We start from the raw sequence: 22642 nt of genomic DNA, 5'->3' as shown, positions 1-22642 counted from the left end.
CTTTCTATACGCAGCTGTGTTCTTGGGTTTTATTTGGTTGAGCTAAAACCACCCTAATAAATGCAAAGAGGAAACTTACAGCTGGGGCTCAGCACCCCTTGGCTCCTTCCCTGCTTCTGTGCTCTCTTACTGCCAGCTGGGCAGCCTGAGCATGGAAAAAGTAGGAGAGAGCTCTGTGCTGTCCTAGCAAGTGTCATCTTTTATCATCAAGGGACAGTAAGTCCCACTGGAAGATTTATTTCCCATCTCTTTGCTGTTTCCCACAGATTACAGCTGGTCTGGGAGATCTTCTTACCTGTCTTGGACTGACCATGCCAACTTTTGTGTTGAAGAGGATCTTTCTTTTTCCGCCTCATTATAGAAATTGCTGGAGGTCACCACCTACAAAGCAAAATCCCCACAGTCTGGCTGGGACAGCTTTCTTTGCTTGGGGTGTAAATCAGGTAGTTACATTTGGGTTTTTGACAGGATCAAGTCTACTAATCACACATGGGTGATGGGTGGGAGCACAGCTGCTCTTGTGCTCTGTGTGGTGGCATCTCTGCTGCAAGCTGGATGAAGAAAGCCCAGGCTTGAAATACATTAACTGGGCCCTGGTGGAGCAGTGGAAGCTGCATCTCCTCAAACCTTCACAGACTTCTTGGTGAGCAAGAGCCCTGACTGCAGGAGCATACAAAGAGGTGAGAAGTGGTAGGTTGGCTGCAGCCCCAGCTGCCCTGTGCAGGCCAGGTGGGATGCTGGCTGAAGAAGCACCCCTTTGGACAAGGCCAATCCCTGCTGGCGAGCCTAAATTCCTCCATGGATCCCTGTGCCCCTGACACAGATGTAGGGGAAGGACCTGCGAGTTAGTGCTGCTCACAGAGGAGGACTCATGGAGAGTCCAGAGGAGGCCATGGAGGTGATCCAAGGGCTGGAGCAGCTCTGCTCTGGAGCCAGGCTGGGAGAGTTGGGGTGTTCAGCCTGGAGAAGAGAAGGCTCCAGGGAGACCTTAGAGCAGCTTCCAGTGCCTGAAGGGGCTCCAGGAAAGCTGGGGAGGGGCTTGGGACAAGGGCAGGGAGTGACAGCATGAGGGGGAATGGATTAAAATTAGAAGAGGGGTGTCCTGGTTTGAGCCAGGATGAAGCCAATTTTCCTTTTACTGATTTTTTTTTTTTTTTTTTTTTTTTTTCCCCAGCAAGCTTTCTTTTAACTAATCACAGCATGTTCTACCTAAGGCTGATAAGAGAGGAATGTTTCTCTAACTGCTGGGTCTTCAAGTTCACATCTTTACTCTGCCAGCTCAGACGCTGCAGGGAGATCTGTGATCCCCCCGTAGGAGGCTGAGTTAGACAGACAGCAAAACTGGCCAGAGATCTTCCATTCCAGAGAGCTACGTAAGCTCAGAGGAAGGTCAGAGATCACACAAGACAAGTTCCTTCCTGCTTCTTCTTCCCTTCTCCTCCGTCCATGGCCGGCGTCCGGGGAGGACTCCGTCCCTCCCTCCCCGTGGACCCCCAGGCTCCAGCTCCCCTGACCCACATCACTCTCTGCTTTCTCCAGCAGCTCCAGGATTTTCCAGGACTGTTCCCAGCTCAGGAGATGCTGTGGGAGTTGCTGGGATGGGGGGAGGCGAGAGGCTTTTGCACATACCTGAACATACTTGTATATAATTGTATATATTTTCTTATATCATCAGTGTTTAATTCAAGCTGTGTAGTTTAGTTTTCAATCCAGGCAAGTCTCTCTCTTTTTCTCTCTCTCCTTCTCTACCTGGGTGAGAGGGGGAGGGGATCAAGAGCGTTGTTGTCGGATCTGAGTCAAACGGTGACAAGGGGAGATTTAGGTGAGACATGAGGAGGAAATTCTGGAGTGTGAGGGTGGTGAGACCCTGTAACAGGTCTTTCCTGGGCACCAGGGAAGCTGTGGCTGCCCCATCCCTGGAAGTGTTCAAGGGCAGGTTGGATGGGCTTGCAACAACCTGGTCTAGTGGGAGGTGTCCCTGCCCATGCAGGGGGGCTGGATCTAGATGATCTTTGAGGTCCCATCCAACCCAAACCATTCTATGATTCTGTGGTACAACCAGGCCATGTTCTGCTGCCTGCTGGACTGAAAGGCAGTGCCACTGGTCCCCTCCATGGCCCCTGCACAGGGTCACCTCCACCAGCTGGTCTCAAGGCTGGTCCCCAGCCTCCTGCTTTTCACCCCTGAGGAAGGAGTGACAGCACATGTGTCCTAAGGCCACAAGTGACAGGCAGATATATTTGATAATGAAAAATTGCTTTTTCTTTTTTTCAGGAAAATTGGATTCTCTGCAACCAGGGAGAACAACTGCAACCAAGAAAGCTGTTGGTGTGGGCCTGGTGATGTTCACCATCTGCAGGTCAGGCTGTAAGGCCAGAAGCAGAAAAGCTTCAGGGCTGTTTATACTGAGGAAAGAGCTCTGGCATCAGGTGAGCTGCATACCTCAGCAGCCCATCAATGTCAATCTCTGTGGAGTCACCACTTGGTCCTGGGGCTGGGATCTCCACAGCACTGCTGGTCCAGGTATCTGCAAGAGGAAGGAGTGCATCAATGGCCCAGCCACCTCCTGGGATGGAGGAGGATGCCAGGTCCCAGCTGCATGGGTGGGTTGGCTGCTTTAGGTCTCCAGCCTGACACCTCCAGCTTGGAGCAGGTCTGTCACCAGCTCCAACTCAGGCTGGCTGTGGTTTTGTCCTAAGTTTTGGAAAACCACTCTGGAACCTTGAGACTGTGGAGTCAACTGAGGTGTCCTGTTCTAGGGGGAGGGGTCCTGCTCTGTTTGGCTGGGCACATCAGAGCTTCAAGAGAAAAACGTAAGGGTGGAGCTGCTGCAAATAGTGACCCAGAGACATCCCAGCTGCTTCTCTAAAAGCCAGGGGCAGAAGAAATGGGATAAGGTGACAAAACCTGTACAGGCAAGGGCAAAGCCTCTATTTCTAGGGCAAACTAGCAGGACAAGGCCAGCTCCCTGGGGGATACAGGAGCTGGGTGAACCTTGCTGGAGCTCACCCTCCAGCTGTGGAACAGGTGCTGTCACAGGGTCTGCAAGGACCTGATTTGGCTGTGCCAGCTCTGGGACTTCATCTTCTTCTGCTGATGGTTGCATCAGCTCTGGCATGTCCAGGTTGATGTACTCGTACAAGGGTCGCAGGCGCGGCCGGTGTCCTGGAGAGGGACAAGAAGAGCCAAACACTGACACCCCCTTCCCTGCTGGGAGGAGAGGAAGAACGTTATCCCTGGAAGGAGGGGAACTGTGCCCTGGAGCTGAGGCTGCCTGGTGGGATAAAAGCCAGGGATATGTGGCTATATCCCGGAGAAAAAACAGCAGCTGGAGGGAAGATTCATGGCAACCTTTCCCAGGCACCTGTGCCTGGCTGAAACTTCCCAGGGGCAGAGCCCCAGCTTTGCTCACCCGGCGTGCGGGACACGGACCCCTGGGGGAGGCACAGGCTGCTTGCACGTCTCTTCCTCTGTCTCTTTTTCTTCTCCTTGGCAGGGAGACCAGCATCTCCTTCCAGGGCACCTGGCTCCTTGCTGGGGGATGTCCCTCTGGGAAATGCAGGTGCTGCAGCAGCACTTGCAAGTTGACCCTGTAGGCAGAAACCAGCTGTGGGGCAGAAACCAGCTGTGGGGCAGAAACCAACTGTGGGGAACTACCAGCTCAGGCTCTGGCTGTGGTGGGACATGGAGCCCTGTGGCACGGTGGGGTTCTCTGTCCTGGCCCAGGAGCTGTGTCCAAGCCCAGCCCTTGCTCTGTGAGGTGGTGCAGCTGTGCCTGGGATGGGCTGGACCTTGCTGCTCCTGCCCTGGCCGTGCTGGCTTAGCTCCCTGGCTGCACTTGGACATGGCTGGTGGTCACTGACTGGGGCTGATAGATGGGTAGAAGCTACTGCATCTCCATAGGTGCTGTCTCCCTTTCCACCATGAGCTCCGTGACTCTCTGGGCTTCTCCCTGTCCATGCTTCTCTGGTTTATCTGCTACCTCTCAACATTACTACAAACTGAGCTCCACAATTCTCAACAAAAAAATGGAACGATGTCCAGCCACAAGCCCTGGACACTAGTATCTTCCATCCCATGCTCATCCCTTCCTCCCAGCCTTGTTTTACCCTTGTGCAACACAGCCTGCCTGGGGCAGACCAAGGCCTTGCTGACAGCTGCATCTCACATGGTGATGCCAGCTGTGTTGCAGCCCAAAGTTGGCTCATTAAGGAGACATAGCAACTTACTTTGTCCCCTTGACTTTGAAGCCACAGGCCAGCAGCACCTGGACACAGCTGAGATCCACCAAGCCTCTTTGTTCTTCCCCCTCTCCTCCTTGTACAGCTCGGTGTGGACAAGGACACCTTGCCTGTCATGGGGCCGCTGTGGCAGACATGAGGACAGCCCTGAGGAGCGCTGCTCCCACCCTGCAAGCCCCTGTACCCACTTTCACTGGGCGCTGGTGGGGCTGACCTGCCACTGTGGCTTGGACCGTTTGCTGCCTGTTGTGAACCATCTGTATTTAGGGCTTTACATCCAACGTGGCCCCAGGATCTTGGAGGTGAGCTGGGCTGGCTGGTGAGCAGCACGGTGTTGCTGCAGAGGCTGTCTCTGCTGGGTGGGACCACAAGGCCAGGTGGCCCCACTGGGCCCTCCCAGGGATCTGGTTGCCACCTTGCCCCCCATCACCCGTAGTGACACCACCAGGCTGAAAGCAGAGACTGGGAACACCCTCGAGCATGATGCCAGGGCAGAAAACCTCTCTAGGAGGAGATGTCTGGGACCAACATCATGTCTTTTATTTCTGGGGAGCAGAGCCAGCCCCAGGGAAATCCACCCTCTGCAGGAAGGAGCTTTTTCCATCTCTTCCCCTGCCCAGATTTTGGCACATATGGGGACCCCCCGTTCATGCCCAAGGCTGGCACAGAGGCAAGTGCCAGCAACGGAACAAAGCCCGAGCTGATCGCAGCGCCCATGGCCAACATGGCATTGCCCTTCACCTCCAGAGCTTTGGTGTCCGGGTTCTCCAGGGCTGCTGACAGCTCAGCGAGGATGTACCCAGGCTTGTGGCCAACATCCTGCCCCTCCTCGGGGCTCCTCACTGGGGCAGGAGGCTTGGGCGCCGGGGCTGACATGGCAGATGCTCTGGGCCACTGGCAGGATCTGCAGACCAATATCTCCATGAACGTTTGGTCTAGTGTGGGGGATCACCATGATGCACAGTGCTGTCCAAGGTGTCCCTCCACAGGGACAGCAGAACCAGCCACCTCTCCCTGCTGAGCCACCAGGGCAGCAGTTCCCCCTCCCACCTCTCTGGGTGGGTCTGGGGGACTCAGCTTTGCACAGCACAAGCCCTCCACGAGCTGCCCCAAAGCAGCCAACCCAAGGAGCTCTCCCAGTACAGCTGCTGGAAACCTCCCAGTGCTCAGCTCAGCCAACACCCTGCTTCTTCAGTAAAACTGTAACTGATCCCCTGACCTCCCCACCCTGGGCTGCCAGAAGACCCCAAGTGCCCCAGCACACCTTACACCTTGGCCTTGTGCCTCCTCCGGGCCACCATGGGCACCCAGCCCCTGGCCAAAGCCCTGTAGTGTGGCCTCCCCTTCCCCTGGCAGAGAGAAGGGACAGTTGGTCTGTGTAACGGACACCCCAGCATGGTTGCAGCATTTCTACCAACCAACCACAACTCGGAGGGGGCTGCAGGCACCAATTACCCACCCACCCCCCATCCCTGCATGTGCTGGTGTCCCTTTCCAGCGATGAAACCTCCAGCGAAGAGGTAACGGGATGAGCAGTGTCACGTTGAGCCTGTCCAGCCCACCTCTCCCCTTCGAGCCCGCCTCGGGTTTGGCTCCGGGGAGAGGGTTGAAGGTGCCAGTGGGGCAGGAGGTTCCAGAAGACAGTTGACTGCCACAGATCTGGGCTCCTGCAGCAGAAGAGAGGTGAAGAAACTGGAGTGTGCCCAGAAAATGGTCCCTGCCACCAAAGGATGAGGGGGAGCTGGACCAGTGGGGCTGGCCATGGTGGGGACAGAGGTTCAGGGGTCCTGGGGACACTGCAGCCTTGGGAGAGGTCACCAGGAGCTGGAGTCTCCATCCTCAGGGGCAGCAGGGCTCAGGGGGACACTGGCTGCAGCTGCACCCATCTGGCACTAGTGACTGTATGTAGTGATAGAACATGGGGTAACTGCTTTAAACTGAAAGAGGGGAGATTTAGATGAAGTATTAGGAAGAAATTATTTCCTGTGAGGGTGGTGAGACACTGGAACACCTTCCCCAGGGAAGCTGTGGCTGCCCCATCCCTGGCAGTGTTGAAGGGCAGGTTGGATGGGGCTTGGAGCAACCTGGGCTGCTGGGAGGTGTCCCTGCCCATGCAGGGGGTGGAACTGGATGATCCTTAAGGTCCCTTTGAACCCAAACGAGTCTCAGATTCGATGACTGCAACAGGGATGAGGGTCCCCTCCCCACAAACCTGGCTGTGGGGTCTAAGAAGACCAGCATCAAGTCCCACCCCTCAAGCCGGCAGCCTGGAAAAAGCCTGGGCTTTGTGTTACTTTTGCACCTTGGCCCGTTCAGGAGAGGCGGGCTGTGAGAGAAGCTGTCTCCGTGTCTTCATCAAACCTCGGCAGGAGCAACGGGCTCCCGCACAGCTCCTCTACAGACACCGCGGCATTGTACTTCCTGGGGAGCGTGATGTGACAACCCGAGGGGGGCTGCAGCAGGGGAGCCAGACCCAGAACCCCCTTTCCTCCCTGAAATGCCCTGAAAACTGTTTTAACCGCCCAAGGGCCCGGGGGAGAGGCGCGCTCGGGGGCAGCCACCCCGCGCAGGGTGCCCCCCGGCAGGGGCCGAGGCCGCGGGGGGCACCGAGCGGGGCCGGGCAGACCCGGCGGGCAGACCCGGCTCCGGCCGCCCCGCCCCGCGCCCGCCCCGCCGCGCTGGTTGCCGGGGCGCGCGGGGCCTGCGGTCCCGGCCCAGCTCAGCCCGGCTCGGCGGCTGCTCGGCCCGGGCCCCCTCCCCGGGAGAGCTTCCCTGCCGTCTCCCCTCGGTGAGTCCTCTCGGGGGAGCCGGGGAGATCCTGCCCGGTGCCCCGGGGCTGGTCCCTGGCACGCTGGCGGGGCCGGGGCGGCTCCTCCCGCCGCCGCTCCGGGCAGCCCCGGGTCCGCGTCCCGGCCGCGCTTCTCCCCCTTCTGGGGCCCCTTCCCGGGCTGCCGGGCGCGAAGGGAGCCCCGAAGGGCAGGCCCGGGTTGCCGCGGGCTGCCGTGCCCGGCGGGGGGTCTGTGGGGATCCCCGCGGCAGCCCCGCCAGCCCCGGGCTCCACCGCGGGACGCGGCCCGTGAGCTGCGCCGCGGCTGCTGCTGGAACCGCGGGCACGGGGCGCTGCCACCGCCCTGCTCCGAGAGGGGCTGCCCCCCTGCCCGCCCCCCCTGCCCGCCCCGCCGCGGCCCTGCGTGACCTCCCGCTGCCGGGCGGGCGGTTCGCCCCTCGGGCACACGGAACAAGGCGGCTTGTTCCTGAGGGGCGGGTGCTGGACGCGTGCCCAGGCTCCTGGGACCCGCAGACACCAGGATCACTCTTGGCCGTACCCGTCCCTCTTTGTACCCAAAGAGAAAACGTGTCTTAAGAGACTGACAGGTGGGGAAGAGCTGCTGGTAGCTGAGGGAGCTTGCACAGGGAATAGTATTAAAAGGAGAGTGTTGATCTCTCCCGTTGCAGTCTGCAAGGGGAAGCAGAGGCAAGGGGCTGACAGCCCTGGGTGGGCTCACTGCACGTGGACCCCGTTTCCCGAGCCCTGATTCTGCAGGAGGTGCAGCCTGGATCCCCGTGCAGCCCTGGGGCACAGAAGCTGTCCTGGTGCGACTTTCCATTTCAGCTGAAGTTACTGAGGGAGGAAGCAAACAGCCAGGACCAGCTGCACAGAGATTGGCCCTTTGATTTGCTGCTGATTACTTGCTCTGCTTATCACAGCTGTGGGTTTGGGCTTTGTTTCCACCTCCCTCTATGCTTTTTTCAGAGGTTGGTTCATGAAGGCAGAAGCTGCTCTTGCTTCAGCTCTGTGTGTGGTAATGATTTCCTGGCCAGGGAGCCAGGCATTGTGAAAACGAGATCTGTGAAGAAGAGGAAGTGCTTCAAAGTCAGATGCAACAGGTTCAGGGCTGTGAGAAACACCTGCCAAAGCCTTGTCCCTTCCCATGCTTTGTTTCCTTAACTACGATGCTGCAAACAAGCCACAAAAGGCCACAGTTCTAAGGGCTCTGAAAGATTTACCAGGGGGATAAGTAGCATTTTTACTGCTTGGTAGGCAAGGGCAAAGGACACAGAGAGTCAAATGAATGGTTCTTAAACTGACAGGGACACTCAGGGAGATGTAGCTGGCGTCAGATTGGATTGGATTGGAGGGTTGGAGCTGGCATTGCTTGAGTCCTGGGCCAGGATTAAGCAGTGGTCCTGGCAGGGAGCTGAGCAGTCAGGAGGGCTCAGCTGGGGTGAGTAAGCAATGCCAGAGTCCTTGGGTTACTCTGGCCACTGCCCTGTGCCTCTTTTGTCTCTGTGCTCTGGTGAGCAGGGAACATGGCTGGTGCAGCCCTGTGGCTGGGAGCAGTGTCCCTGCTTCCCTAGGGAGGTCTGCAGCCTGGCAGGGGGTTCAGAGGAGTTGCACACATAGATACCTGGTTACCTGGACTTCACCAGGCTGCATTTGCAGAGGTTCACCTGCCTGGGAGTGCTCTGAACAGTGTCTTTCTGGCAGCAACAGTCCGAGTACTGTGTTCTTGATGGTTTCTAACATGGAGACAGAGAAGGTGTTTTCCTGGGTCCAGTTAAACAGTGTGACTGAACCAGCAGTTGGGTCACTGCTGGAAGGGGCTCTGTCCCCTCTTCCTCCCTCTGCACTGATATGTGTGGCCTCCTGCTGTGTTCCCCTTGCTCCAGTGCTTCTCTGCCTCCTCCGTGGAGGGAACAGCCAGGTTGCTTTTGGATAGAAGGGTAAAGTGACAAAAGAAGTGACTTGTTTTCTGCAGGGGCAGGGAGATGAACCAGCTCTGCAAGGAGCATTTGCACTATAGAGCTGTCCCGAGAGGTGAGGCAGAAGGGTGGGAACGGCAGGGAGAAGGTCTGCACATCCCTGTTGGCAGAAGGGAGCTGTGGAGTTCCTCACTGCTGTCCCTGGAGTGCACCCGTGGTGGCAGGAGCAGAGCAGCAGCTCAGGCAGCCTGTTCCCAGCATCGGTTGCTGAGGCTTGGCTGCTGCTTCTCAGGGTTGGGAGGAGGGTGCTGGGGGCTTGGGTCCCACCTCAGTGAGGTCCCCGCAGATCTTGGAGGCGAGGTGTGTGCTGTTGTAATGAGGTTGTCTCATCTTGCAAGATCCCAATCCAGAGGCGATGTGACTTGCAAATCAGGGAGTGGGTGTCATTTGCAAGTTCCCTGCAGCAGGGCAGGGTGCTGTGGGGATGTGAAAAGTGACTTGTGTGAAGGGATAAGAGGAGCCTTCCCTCCCCCACCTCCCATCAGCTTGCCTTTCCTCCCTCAGTCCCCCGCACTAATTGTCTGCTCTGTTACAGCTCTTGATTTCAGCCTGTCATTTTGCCTGTAAATTACTGGGTTTGAGCACCAGTTCAGATCAGATGTGAATTTCAAGGCCAGTCCCTGTTCTGAAGTGATCTCATAGGAAACACTTTTGTTTTTTCTTTTCCTAGAGTACGGGAGCCTCTTCCAGCTTAGTTTGATCTATTATCACGGAGATTAAATGATACCAAGACAATGTCCTTTTATCTCAGGGTGAGAGTCTGTGTCTGCTCTTCAGAAACAGCTTTTCCAGAGCAGCTGGGTACAGACCACACATGCCTGCTGATGTGCAGGTCAGCACTGCTTCCCTTGCCTCTGCAGTCGTGTCTGGGGGATGAAGAACAGCTTTTTGCTAATGGGGCTCGTGTCACCAGGGGTGATTTAGCCAGGAAGGCTGCAGTGCCTTAGTTGCTAGGACTCAGACTCACTCAGCTTTGTACCCATCATTTATTGGTTCATGAATTAAACTGCAGATGCTGTGTCCCATCAGTGCTGGCACACAGTCCTGAAGGGTCCTTCCCATAGAGTTGTCTCAGAAATCTTTAAATTGCTGCCTCAGGAGTGAGGGTGTGCTGGTTGTAGCCCCAGCTCTTACAGCCAGGCTGCTCTGGTATGGAGGCTGTTGTGTCTCTGGTGAGGTACAGAGGCTCCTGTGGTTCTGGTGAGGCATGGAGGCTTCTCTGGCTCTGGTGAGGTATGAAGGCTCCTGTGACCTGTGCAGAGAGCTCACCAGCAGCCTGGCCTGGTGGGCTGGCATCCTGCATCCTTTTTTTCCCGAGTGGGGAGCAAGTCCCTCAAGGGTTTTGTGGGCAATAAAATGCTGTCCAGGTGGTCTTGGTGAGCATTGCAGAGAAACAGATGCTGGCAGGATCTGTGCTCCTTCTTCCTGGGGAGGAGAGAGGCAGCAGGGCCTGACTGGTGTGGCCAGGACAGGGGTGTGTGCGTCTGTGCTGGTCCCTGTGGATCTGCATTGAAAGGTTATTTAGAAATGAGAAAGGTAACTAAACAGGTAACTCTCCATTCTCCTGGAGAGCCAAGAGACAGCTGGGCTCTTTTCTCCTCCCCAGAAATTGTCTGCCCCTACGTGGTCCTGGAGTGTTTTGTGTCAGTCCTGCAGAGGCTCAGCCCCAGCCTGCTCACTGTGCCAGTGGCACCCGTGGAGGATCCAGCAGAGAGTTTTCCCTGTGTGGGGCTGGGGCCTCAGTGTGCTGTGGGGTAGGTTGTGTCTGAACCATGAGAGCTGTGTGGAAGGAGCCCACGGTGAAGAGAATTCAGTTCTAAGGCCAAAATGTGTCAGGTGATGTCCAGCTGCGTGTGTGTCCTGTTCACTAGCGACCCAGAGGGCAGTTACAGCAGCTCAGCCCTGCTTGTGTGGCTGCATTAACTGTTCCCCTGCGGGAGAGCCAGGCCAGGAAGGGTTTTCTGTGCTGAAGATGCTGCAGCAACCGGGGACATTTCAAGTGTGACGCTGGTAAAAACACGGGTTAGTCCCACAGCAGGGACAGTCCTGCTGGATCCCTTGCCTCACCTGCATGGAGTCCAGTTTTCTATCTCCAGTCATCTGTGGAGCTTGATGGGAGCTTTCTAATGAAGGTCAGAAGTTCAGCTATAAATATATATACAAAATGTAGCTTTTCAGTGGCTCAGGGAGCCTTGTTCATTCCTGTTCTCAGTGGTGGTGCAGCAGCGGCAGGATGTGCGAAGGGCCATCCCGGATTTCTGGACCCATTCCTCCAGACCCTGTGCTCTTTCCAAACTACTACAAACGCCCCTTCTCAGGTGAGTCCTCGATGCTTGCTACAAATGTGAGGTTTTGTACTTTGGCATGACACAGTTTGCCCATTTTATATCCTTATTCTTTGGCATCTTTGACAGTTGCCATGCACACTGGTGTGTAGGTGCATCTGCTGACTCACAGATGGTGGTCCTAGAATTGGTCAGTACAGCTGGTTGAAAGATGGGAAAACATAAGGTAGAGGTGGAGAGAGGGTCTTCAGCATTGTTTGTAGGTTGTGGGTGAAGAAAACTATGAGCTGAGATTGTTACCTGATAAATCTCATTCTCTTTCTTTCTCTGTAGCTCGAGGGAGGCTGGAAGGGAATGCTCAGAAGCTGGATTTTACCTCTACCCCCATGGGCCCAGTTCCCAACCCATCCTCTGCTTTTGGCAGTGCCCACCAGGTCCAGCCAGCCCCTCGCATTCGCCCCAGTGGCAAGGATTTCCTGGAGAAGGGACAGAAGGGGACACTCGGCCTCTTGCTGCAGCTTGAAGGGATCTCCCTTGATGCGGGGCTGCCAGCCAGGAGTGAGTACAGCAGAGTCACTGCTGCCCTGAGTTGTGTTTGAGGCCAGGAATGGAGCATCAGGGGTTTGGGTGGGTTGCTCAGCTCTGTTGCCTGAGGAGAGCTTGGGCTTCCCAGGACTGGTCACCCATCTCCTGTGTTTGGCCTGGCAGTGGTGTCCCTGTGCAGGAGCTGGTGCTGCTGCTGCCACCCTGCCTCCTCTGGGCCAGGTCTGGAATGGGAAGGGGGACTGTAAAAGTTGTTTCATTTTGACTTGAGGATCTAGTCATGGATAAGAGACTATTGAGAGATGCTGGAAATAAGTGTAGTTTGCTGCCTCTGAATATAACCAGTATCTTTACAGTCAAACATAAAGATGGATCAAGTGAAGTCCTAGTGCATGGAGAATGTTCAACCTGGGAATTCCTTGTTGGTGAAGCCAGGCAGAATTTGGGAAGACTGTTTATATGGATACTGAGGACATCTTTGTGAAAGATGTTCCCTTCTCCAGGCAGGTACATTCAGAGGTCCAGGAAGGAGATAAGGGTGAGCACTGGATGTCACTTGATTTACATCTTGTGCTGGCATTGCTTCTTGCCATGCCTGGTGCCAGCGTGGTGCTGCCACAACTGCTGTGCCAAAGGAGGGGAGTGGAAGAGGGCCTGGTTATGTCAGCTGAGATCTTCCCTGGCTTGAGGAGCCCAAGGAAGAATCATGTTGGATTTGAAAACAACTAATACAATCTGTAGTCTTGATTATGTCCTCTCAAATGTGGCAGTGGCTGACCTGGAGCCTGGCTGACCACCAGGAACAGCACAGGTTGAAGGCTCTGCAGCTGCCATCAACCAGCCCTCTCTTTGCTGCAGAAACACTACAGGATGCTGACCTGGGCACTGACCTTGCTCCTGAGGGGATGCTGGCATGGCTTGTCTAGCATAGCCCAAAACAGGACAAGTGAGCCACAGCACCTCAGAGCGAGGGGGTCTGTGAGTACCAGGCCTGTGCTGGTGCTCTCCTGGGCACTGTGGGATCCCTGGGTTGGTCCAGGAGTGCACCCAACATGGGACAAGTGCACAGACTGTCCAGTCTGCAGGATAGAGGAGAGCTTGTGATTTCTGTGGGTGGTTGGACCAGCTTTGGAGATGGAGCTGTGGGCTCTGGTGCTAGTGTTCCAAGAGCCTTCATCCCATGGCAGTGTCTGAGGGGTCAGGGCTGTGTCTCCCCTTTGTTGTGCAGGGAAAGAGTCCAAGGACCACGAGAAGGAAAATGTGAGGCGAATAAAGGAGATTCAGAAAAAGTGCAAAGAGAAGGAGCAAGCCCAGAAGCACAGCCAGCCCAGGCCTGTGAAAGCTCTGTGGAAATCCCAGAAATATGAAAACGTGGAGTCAAAGGTGAAGGCCAAACTGCAGGTTAGTGCTCATTAAGATCTTGAACTGCCCTGGCCCGGGATGTGGGTCAGCTATGAGCCTCTGTGGGATGGTGATTGTCGCCCTGTGCTGGGCACTGCTGAGGCCACACCTTGAATCCTGGGGTCAGCTCTGGGCTTCTGATGACAAGAAGGACATGGAGGGGCTGGAACATGTCCAGAGAAGGGCAAGGGAGCTGGGGAAGGGTCTGGAGCACAAGTCTGAGCAGGAGCAGCTGAGGGAGCTGGGGGTGTCCAGCCTGGAGACCAGGAGGTGAGGGGAGACCTGCTGGCTCTGCAGCTGCCTGAGAGGAGGTTGGAGCCAGGGGGGTCAGTCTCTGCTCCCAAGGAACAAGTGATGGGACAAGAGGAAACGGCCTCAAGTTGCACTAAGGAAGGTCCAGATTGGATCTTGGGAACAATTTGTTTACTTGCAAGGGTTGTCAGGCCCTGGCCCAGGCTGCCCAGGACAGGGGTGGAGTCCCCATCCCTGGAGGTGTTAAGAAAATGTCTGGATGTAGCACTCCAGGACATGGTGGGGTTGGGTTGATGGTTGGACTAGATCTTTGAGGTCTCTTTCAACCTTGATGACTCTATGATTCTGTGGTGGAGATGATGTCCCAGAACCCATGGGCCCGGGGGCACTGCCTGCTGAAGCACGGTGGGCACGTGGAGCTGTGTGCTGGGTGAGAATGGTCAGCTGGGGTCTGGAGAGCCATTGCTGTAACAGTCTCCATCCTGCCTGACCAAGTAGTGTCCCCATGCTGGGGAAGCTGAGAAGGGGAAAAATCTTACCACACCTTCTGCCTGGGGACTCTTACTTGGCCCTTCAGTTGTTGAGGGATCTACATGCAGTTCCTGGGGGGTGCTTAGCAGACCCAGCAGCTGGATTCCCTGTCCAGAGGTGCATCCAGCTGGCTTTTCATCTTCCCAGAGTGTGGAGCCTCACTGGGGCTTGTGCCAAAGGGCTGTGGTGTTCTGCCCCACGGATCGTGGTCCTCAGAGGTAGGTCTTCAGGCTGCATCAGACTTCAGTGCAACTCTTACCACCCTCTGGCCCCACAGCAGGCTGTGTATCTCCAGAGTCAGCTCCAAGCCATTGTCCTGATAAATAACCACTGCACAGAGGGGGCACACAGATGTCTCCAGGCAGTCAGGGTGGAGGCCTCATAGCTCCAGGACAACCCTCAGGGGTGTACATACCTCCTGTCCTCTGCACATCTGCATGTGGGAGGAGCGCAGGGCCCAGCCTTGTATCCTCAGGCTTTCTCCACTGCTGAAATCTTCATGGCTTCTGTTCCAAGCAGGTGTCTGGCTTTGTGAAGGTTTTGGGTTGCTTTTGACTTATTTTCCTTTCTCTGGGTCATTTTATTCTCCCCTCTCTGTCAGAGATTCTTGTGAAATGCACCAAAGCAGCTGCCCTAGTGCACATGTTGGTGCAGAAAGTAAAGTCCCATGGGAAGAGGGAAGGAGAGCTCCATCAGTCTCTGGGTGGCTCCATTGTCATCACTCTGGATCTGGTGGAGCCCTGTCATCCAGGTGACCTCTGTGTTTGGTTGGCCTCTTCCTTCCTCCAGAAGTAGGCTCTGTAACTCCCATGGATGAGGTGGGATCCCACCACGTGGTGGGTTGTGCACACCCTCATCAGGGTGGCGTCCTGGAGGAGAGGCCTTGGGGCTCTCTTCCAGCTCAGCCTCACATGGGAGAAGGTCCCTAAGGACAGGGAGGTGTGGGGCTGCACAGCTGGATCCTGCATTCCCATCAGGATTATTGGCTGCTATGAGAAGGCTTTGTCCTCCTGTGAGTCCCTGATAACTTCCACAGTCTCCATGTCCTGTCCTTGGAGCCAAGCAGGCTATGTGGACAGGAGTGACACAAGGAGCTGCTGCTTGTGCAGGTGTGAGCTGGTGACACCTCCAGCACTGCCACTTGCACAAGTCTGGTGCTCCCTTCCTGAGCTGGAGCCTTCAAGTTCCTCCTCACTTCTGCGTCGCTTCCCTCTTGTCCATGGCCCTCAGAGCAACTGATGACACTAAAATTAGCTGTGTGTACATAACAAATGGAGAAGTTGGTGAGATGATTTCCAAGCCAGTGGTTCCAAATGCTGTGTCCCTTCTTCCTGCTGTGCCACCAACCTCTCTGATGTCCATGACCCTTCCAGACAGAGAGCAAAACCACATGTGCTTTAGGAACACAGGCCTGTGCTCCTGTCTGACAAATCCTCTGGGTTAGAGGAAGGAGGAGATAATTTCTTCTTTTGTTTTGGGGAAGGAGGCTCGTCTCTCTGCAGGCAGTTCCTGCCTTACATGTGCTCTGCAGATTCCTCCAGGAGAGGTGGTGGGAGGCCCTGGTGCTGTCTCATGTTGCTTTAGGTGTTGCTGTAGCTCTCCTGGAGCTTCTGTGGAGCTGCTTCTGTTCAGATATTAAGGTGATTCTGTTAGGTCTTGATGTGTAACGCCGAGTTTCTTTTCTCTCACCTGTCCCTGAGGCTGCTGGTCCTTGATCCAGGCTGTCCAATGAGGTGGTTGAGCCACCATCCCTGGAGACATCTAAAAAGACAGATGTGGTGCCAAGGGACAGGGTTTAGTGATGGACGTGGCAGAGTTAGCTTAGTGGTTGGACTCGATGATCCTGACTGTCTTTTCCAACCAGAGTGATCCTGTGATACCATGATTCTGTGAAAAGGGCTGTGAGGGTCCCAGTGCTCCTGCTGAGGCAGGCAGGGCACCCTGTGCTCTGATGACATGCTCCTGAGGTCACAGACTTCTTGGACTTCAAACCAGCCATGATAGGTAAAGGTGCTTCTCATTAACTTACCAGAATGATCTGGCTCTCCTGGGTGCTGCCGAAACAAGACTGACCATCTTTGGAGCATCATATGAGGGCATTGCCTGCCCTGCTCCTTACACCATGACTGCTGATGGGACTGCCCTGTCCCACCTCCCATCTGCAGGTCTGCCAAGCTAAATGGGCCAGGTGACCAACAAGGGATCTGCCCTGAGGAGACCACAGTTCAGCTGAGAGAGCAGCTCAGGCCCAGGGTTCCTGTGCAGGTCTGGAGGTGGTCCTGTTCCTGTCACTTCCAACAGCAGAGCAGTGTCCTCAATGCCTTTACCATAGGCTCACCCACTTGCCACAGCATCTACTTCCAATATTCAGGGTTTGTTTGCACCAAGACTGTCTGAGATTGTTCCCAGGCCACCTGTTGGCCATCAAGTAGTGTGGCCTTGTGCCCATGCTAACCATGGCCTTTGAAGATGTCTTTCAGATGCAATCCCAGCCTCCCCAAGCTACTAGACTCCTTCGCTCCCAGCTTCTCTTCCTGTCTAGAGCAGCATAACCACAGAGTTGGGGTGCTGAGCAGAGCAGCACCTGCTTCATGTCAGCTTTGTGCCTCCCTGTGCCATATCACTCCACCTTTACGTTGTCCCTGACTCTGGTTGGTGGCTCTGTTGGGTTCTCTGGTGTTGCTCTCCTTTCAAGCCTGCCAGATTAGTTGGCAAAGAAGGACTCTCTGTGTGTGTATTTGATCCAAATGTGTGTTTCTGCAGATTCTTTCCCCATTTTTTAAGCATTTCTTTGCAAAGTGGAGTTGCCAGGTCTGGATTTGGTGCTGCAGGCAGTCTGCTTGGCCTTTGCTGGCTGGCTGCAGATTGTCTTCCCCCAGAAACTTCTGCCAAGTCATGGCAGAAAGAGTGTGCCATCATCTCCCTGCTGAAAACCAGTGCCTGAGCTTGTGGTTGACCACCCAAACTTCATCGGGTGGGTTTCTCTTGGCTCCAGCCTCTCTCTGCTAGTGTGAGTCTTCTTGCCTTCCCCAGGAGAGCTCCCCACCTCCAAATCCAGAGGCTGTGAAATTCCTGAGGGCTTTCTCTCGCTGTGGCCCTGGGATCAAGCCGTGCAAACCGTTCTCCCCAAGGTCTGCCAGGACAAAAGCAGGGCCAGACACGGAGGCTCCAGAGGCTCTGGGTGCTGAAACCAAGGTGAGTTGCACACTAACTGCATCCATCCCTAGGGTTTCTGGCACTTACCCCTTGCTCCTGCTTTGAACTCTTTGTATGTTCTTCTAAAGCCTTGGTTCAGATGTTCTGTGTGAACAGGGAGAGCTGTGAATACTGTTCCTGGCTGAAGGGAAGGGACAGGACCTTGGTCACTGGGGTGGTGAGATGGGTAATCAAGGGTTTCTGATACTTCCCTCTGGCTTCATGCTTGCTCATAGTTAACAAGGTCATGAAGTTCCCTTTGAAAATCCCACCTCCTCACCTCATGCAAAGCTACAGGCTTGGAAAGCTGCATGGTGGAGAAGGATGTGGGGGTGCTGGCTGACAGCCGACTTCACATGAGCCAGGAGTGTGCCCAAGTGGCCAAGAAGGCATCCTGGCCTGCATCAGGAATAGTGTGACCAGCAGGAGTAGAGAAGTGATTGTGTCCCTGTGCTATTGCTGTTGCAACAGAGCTGTTGCCTTTACTGGCTTGGTGAAGTCCTGACCAGTTTGTCCCCCAGTCATCCACCTGCTCTGGTGGGCTGAAAACACAGCAGTAGGAACCAAGTCAGGCCTGGTTCTTCCTGTCCTTCTGGCTTTGAGGGTGTGGGGTCAGCTTGGGGACCTCAAAAAGATGGGGTTTAGGGTTTGCTTTGCTTTTGGTGCCAGGGGTTTCTGGCACTTGCTCTGTCACTGATTTCTTCTCAAACCATGGCCGTGGCTTCTGCTGGTCCCTCTGACTCCAGAGACGGGTTGGGCTGAGGGAATGCTTGTCCTGCCAGAGCTTACCTGCCACTCAGGAGCTTGCACAGTGCTTCTTTGTCCCTTTTGGGGACAGGGTCACCTGCCTGTTTGCGTGTGCTGAGCCAGGCCCTGCTGCCTCCCTCTCCTCTTCCAGATGCACGTGGAGGGCAAGAGCATCGACTTCATCAGGCACAACGCCCGCCACGCCGGGCGGGCCCCGCTGCGCCGCTCCCAGTCCCTGCAGGCGCTGGCTGAGCTGCTGGAGCAGAAGCACCGGGAGCAGCAGGAGTACAACACCAAGCAGAAGGGCCATGTCCCCCAGTAGTACGTATGCTCCTCTCTGGTCCTAGGACTTGCTGTGACAAGGCCACCTCACAGCATCGTTCTGGTGGGAAAAGACCTTTAAGATCATCCAGTCCAGCCATTAACCCAACTCTGCTGGTGCTCACCCATGTCCCTCAGCACCACATCTACACAGCTTTGAAACCCCTCCAGGGGTGGGGATTCAATCATCTCCCTGGGCAGCCTGGGCCAGTGTTTAATGACCCTTTCAGTGAAGAAGTTTCTCCTAATATCCAACCTAAACCTCCCATGGTGCGACTTGAGGCCATTTCCTCTTGTCCCATCACTTGTTCCTTGGGAGCAGAGACCAACCCCCCTGGCTCCAGCCTCCTCTCAGGCAGCTGCAGAGCCAGAAGGTCTCCCCTCAGCCTCCTTGTCTCCAGGCTGAACACCCTCAGCTCCTTCAGCTGCTCCTCCTTAGACTTGTGCTGCAGACCCTTCACCGTGTCCCCCAGCTTCTGTGCATAAAGACATGGGGCTGGGGACAGGGGTGGGGGCTGGGGACAGAGGCACTCTTGCCATATGCAAGCAGTGAGATTTGATGTGGCCTGGGCAATAAATGCAGTCCCTGCTGGTTTCTTGCCTGAATGAGCATCCTGTGGCCACTCTGACTGGGCACAGAGGGAATTTTGTCACCTCCTCCCTTCCTTGCTGCCATGATGCTGACATGGGGATGCTCTGTGTGCTCTGGGAAATGTGCTCCTGCCCCATCCACCCCTTGCTCCACATGACGTGGCTTTGGGGCCAGAAGGTCTGGTTTTGGAGGCAGATAGCTGTCTCTGCCCCACGAGCAGTCACCCTTGGACCTGCAGTCTGAGGAACATCTATCTGGTGACCTGCATTGAGTGGAACACAGTTCTTGTCCTGGGACAAGTGTCAGTCCTTTGGCTCTCTGCCATTCCCTGGCAGCATACCTGGCTGGGAGCTGCATCATCCACCTTCATTCCCTCACTGGCCTGCAGATGGTTTTGAGAGGACTCAGTGGCCTGGGCTAGAAGCAAGGAGCAGAGCCCTTGTCTCCAAGGAGCTCATGTTGGCCTCAATGTGTGCCTTTTGGTCACCTCCACTGCTCATGGAGCCTGTTTGCTAGTCCATGCATGCAGGTTGCATCCTTCCGTGGTGAGGGTGGGTGCTGGCAGGCTGGGACTCTGTGGTCCTCAGCAGCACCACGGAGGTTTGAAGGGCTCCATTCCCAGCCCCTACCTGCCTCCCTGGGTGAGCTCCCCTGCCAGATGTGGTGACACATCCCCTCTTGTGCCTTGGCAGCCTGCTGGAGAGGAAGGAGCTGTGGCGCAGGCAGGTGGAGGAGCGGCTGCGGAACCTGCCAGATCCTGACACCCCACCTGGTCATGCCTTGATGCCGGAGAACCAGCGGCTGGAGACCCTTGGCAACCTGAAGCAGAGTAAGAGGAAAAGAAATGGGGAATTCCAGCTCAGAAAAACAGGTGACCCCAGGCAGGATTAGGGAGAGGGAAGTTCTGGGGCACAGGTTCCTGCCACTTGAAGAGTTGCCTGGATTAAGGCACGTAGCTGGGGTGTTGCAGCACTCAAGCTGCCTGCATGGGAAGAGCAAATCTCCTTCAGGCTGGTGGGACCTGCAGGTGACAGGACTGGCTCTCTGGAGCAGCCTTGTCCAGTGGGCCTGATGTTAGGGTTACTGTTGCTCTTAAAATGATAGAAAGATTTTAGTTGGAAGGGACCTTTGGAGGTCTCTAGTCCAACCCTTGATTCTTCAAAGCTGCAGCAGGTCACTTGGGTCCTCATCCAGCCAAGCTGTGAACAGAAGAATGGTTGTTCTCTCCAAGGGTGAGGATGAGGTCACAGCATTAGGAAAAGGATTAATTTCTTTGCTCTTACACAGCTTTTTTTTTAATTGTCCAGGCCAGGAGCAGCTGGTAAAGGACCTGGTGATGCTTCCAGTGCGCACAGACACCCTGAGCATGCAGAAGAGGCGGGTGGAGCTGGAGAGGAAGCTCTCCCAGATAGAGGAGGCCATCAAAATTTTCTCGAGGCCCAAAGTCTTTGTCAAGCTGGACTCCTGAGCTGGTAGGACTGGGTGTGTTGTGCTGTTCTGCATGAACAGCCTTCATCGCTGAGAAGGGACCATCATCACTTTGGGAAGGAAGGAGAGGAAGGCAAATTCAGGACCCAGAGTCCCTGCAGTGTCCAACGTGCAGCTGGTATCTCTTGCTCACCCTTCAGTGCTGTGACTTGTCCCTGGAAAAGGGAGGGAGGTGCCCTAAGATACTCTGCTCTTTGGTCTGGAGAACAGTTGTCTCTGTGCTGCTTCACTTCTCAGAGATCAGCTCTCTGCTCTGGATCCATGGCATCACCTCTTAAATTCCCATTTTTTCCCTCTTCTAGAAGCTGGTAGGATGTCTCCCATACTGCTGCCAGTGGTGTTCCTTGTCCCTTTCTTTCTCCTGAGCTGAGCCATGGTCCTGGCTCCTTCTAGGCACCTGCAGGCTTGTCTGCACACAAACCTTGTGCTGTACATCTGTGTGTGTGCCTGGTCCTGAGCACTGACCCATCCTGCTCATCAGCCTCTGCACCCTCTGACCTGGGCTGAGCAGCTCAGGGACAGCCTGGGGACAGCAAAGAGCTGCAGAGCTTCAGTCCTTTCTGCCCAGGGAAGAGCTGGGCTGGATACAGGGGGATCTGGCAGATGTTTGGAGAAGTGTTTGTAGAAGCCTTTGTGGACTGTGGGCAGGACGTGCTCCAATAAAACATCATTTCCCTCTTGCAGAGTGTGTGGAGCTGCCAGGGGCTCAATGGGGCCTGGGAAGTGGTGATGGGCAGCAGAAACCAGCAGCAGTGACACGGTGCAGGCACGGGATAGCTGTGGGCCACAGTCCTGCTTTCTGCAGAAGCCTGAGGTGGCCGGGGAGGTTGGGTTTCCCAGCGCTGTGGTGCTGGGACATGGTGGTGGACTCAGAGTGGAAAATGTGTGAAGTCCTGCCAGATCTTGGTCCACAGGCTGGCAGGACAAGGCTGGGCAGGTGCCATTGTGGGGGTGAGCTCCCTGCCTCCTTACCTTCAGGTGCCACATGGGGACATGTGACCTTTGCAGGGATCCTGCTGCATGAAGTGTAGAAAGATTTGGGCTAAAGGAATCTCTGGAGGGCTGGGTCCATCTCCTGCTCAGCTCAGGGCCAGCCCCACAGTGCGGGGCCTTGTCTGGCTGAGTTGGGAAAATCTGGAAGGATGGGGGTGGCACAAACCACTGCCTGGCTGGGGCTCAGCCCCTTCAGGGGAAACACTTCTTTTGCTTGAAGTCCCATCTAAACTTTCCTGGTTGCAGCCTGTGCCTGCTGCCCCATCTCCTCTGGCTGTGCGGGATGGGGACGCTGCACATGGTGGTCCCAAGCCTGGTGGCGAGGGGGGGGTTACTCCATCCCCAGGCAAGATGCTGCTGCTGGGGATGTTGCTGGTGGGGGTGTTGCTGGGCTCTCCAGCCCTGCCCGTGGCACCTGGAGCTCTGTGGCTCCTGGGATTGTGGGGATTGATGCTGCTGCCAACACCCAAATAAGCTTTTAGCACTGGAGGGCTGGAGAAGGAGAGATGCCAACCAGGAAATCACCCCGTGCTCCCCGGGGCTGCCCTGGGGGCAGGCAGGCTGAGCTGGCTGGGTGGGAGCTCTGGGAGCAGCTGGGGGCACCACCCCAGGCACCTCCCTGCCCCAGCAAGTCCAGACGAACCAGCCCAGCTGTCTGCTCTGCCCCACTCTGCTCTGCCTGGGCCCGGCGGCCAGCTGGGATTGTCACCCTGCTCAGGAGGGCTCCTGAGCAGCTCTCCCTGCCTGGCCCTGGCAGCACTGGGACATGTCCCCCCATCCCTGGAGAGGTGACCCTGGCTCTGTCACCTGCTGGGTGCACCCCTGTGACTGCATCCAGAATCACCCACCCAAGCCCAGGCAGGGCACCCAGCACCATCTGCTCTCACGTTCCATGGGGTTTATTCCCTGGGAGAGCCCTTGTGCCATGGTGGGACTGTCACTGTGCTGGTGCCCTCCCTCCTCCTGAGCCCGTGTCCAGCTTGGGCAAAGGGGCTGGCAAAGTGGTGCCAGGTTGTGTCCTGCCTGCCCGGGCTGCTGCAGCAGTCACCAGTGGCCATGGTGGTGCCCAAGGTTGATGCTGCAGGAGGGGTGGTGAGAAGGGAAGCCACCATCAGGCCAGGCCTGTCCCCAGCCAGGACAGGAAGAGGAGATGCTGTCACCACCGTGGGACCTTCTGCTGAGGTGTTGCTCCATCCCTCCCTGCAGGCACAAAGGTGCTGGCTGGGGCTGGGCCAGGCCAGCAGCAAAGCAAAGGCCAGAGCCACCAGCAGAGCAGCACTTGGGTGCCG

At 56.0% G+C, this 22642-nt stretch overlaps 1 protein-coding gene across 1 annotated transcript; it reads left to right on the top strand.

Annotated features, from left to right (window-relative positions):
* The first annotated feature begins 6923 nt into the window (after positions 1 to 6923).
* ENKD1 (enkurin domain containing 1) lies at positions 6924 to 21040 on the top strand. The gene is made up of 8 exons (XM_051629619.1): positions 6924 to 7029; positions 11218 to 11323; positions 11624 to 11848; positions 13062 to 13234; positions 17051 to 17212; positions 18111 to 18280; positions 19565 to 19701; positions 20180 to 21040. Exons 2-8 carry the CDS (start codon positions 11239 to 11241, stop codon positions 20338 to 20340), a joined length of 1113 nt encoding a protein of 370 aa, XP_051485579.1. The 5' UTR covers positions 6924 to 7029; positions 11218 to 11238; the 3' UTR covers positions 20341 to 21040.
* Positions 21041 to 22642: the final 1602 nt, after the last annotated feature.

The sequence above is a fragment of the Apus apus genome, chromosome 11, assembly GCF_020740795.1.
Source record: "Apus apus isolate bApuApu2 chromosome 11, bApuApu2.pri.cur, whole genome shotgun sequence".
Lineage (NCBI taxonomy): Eukaryota > Metazoa > Chordata > Aves > Apodiformes > Apodidae > Apus > Apus apus.
This window is presented reverse-complemented; position numbering and strand designations above follow the sequence as displayed.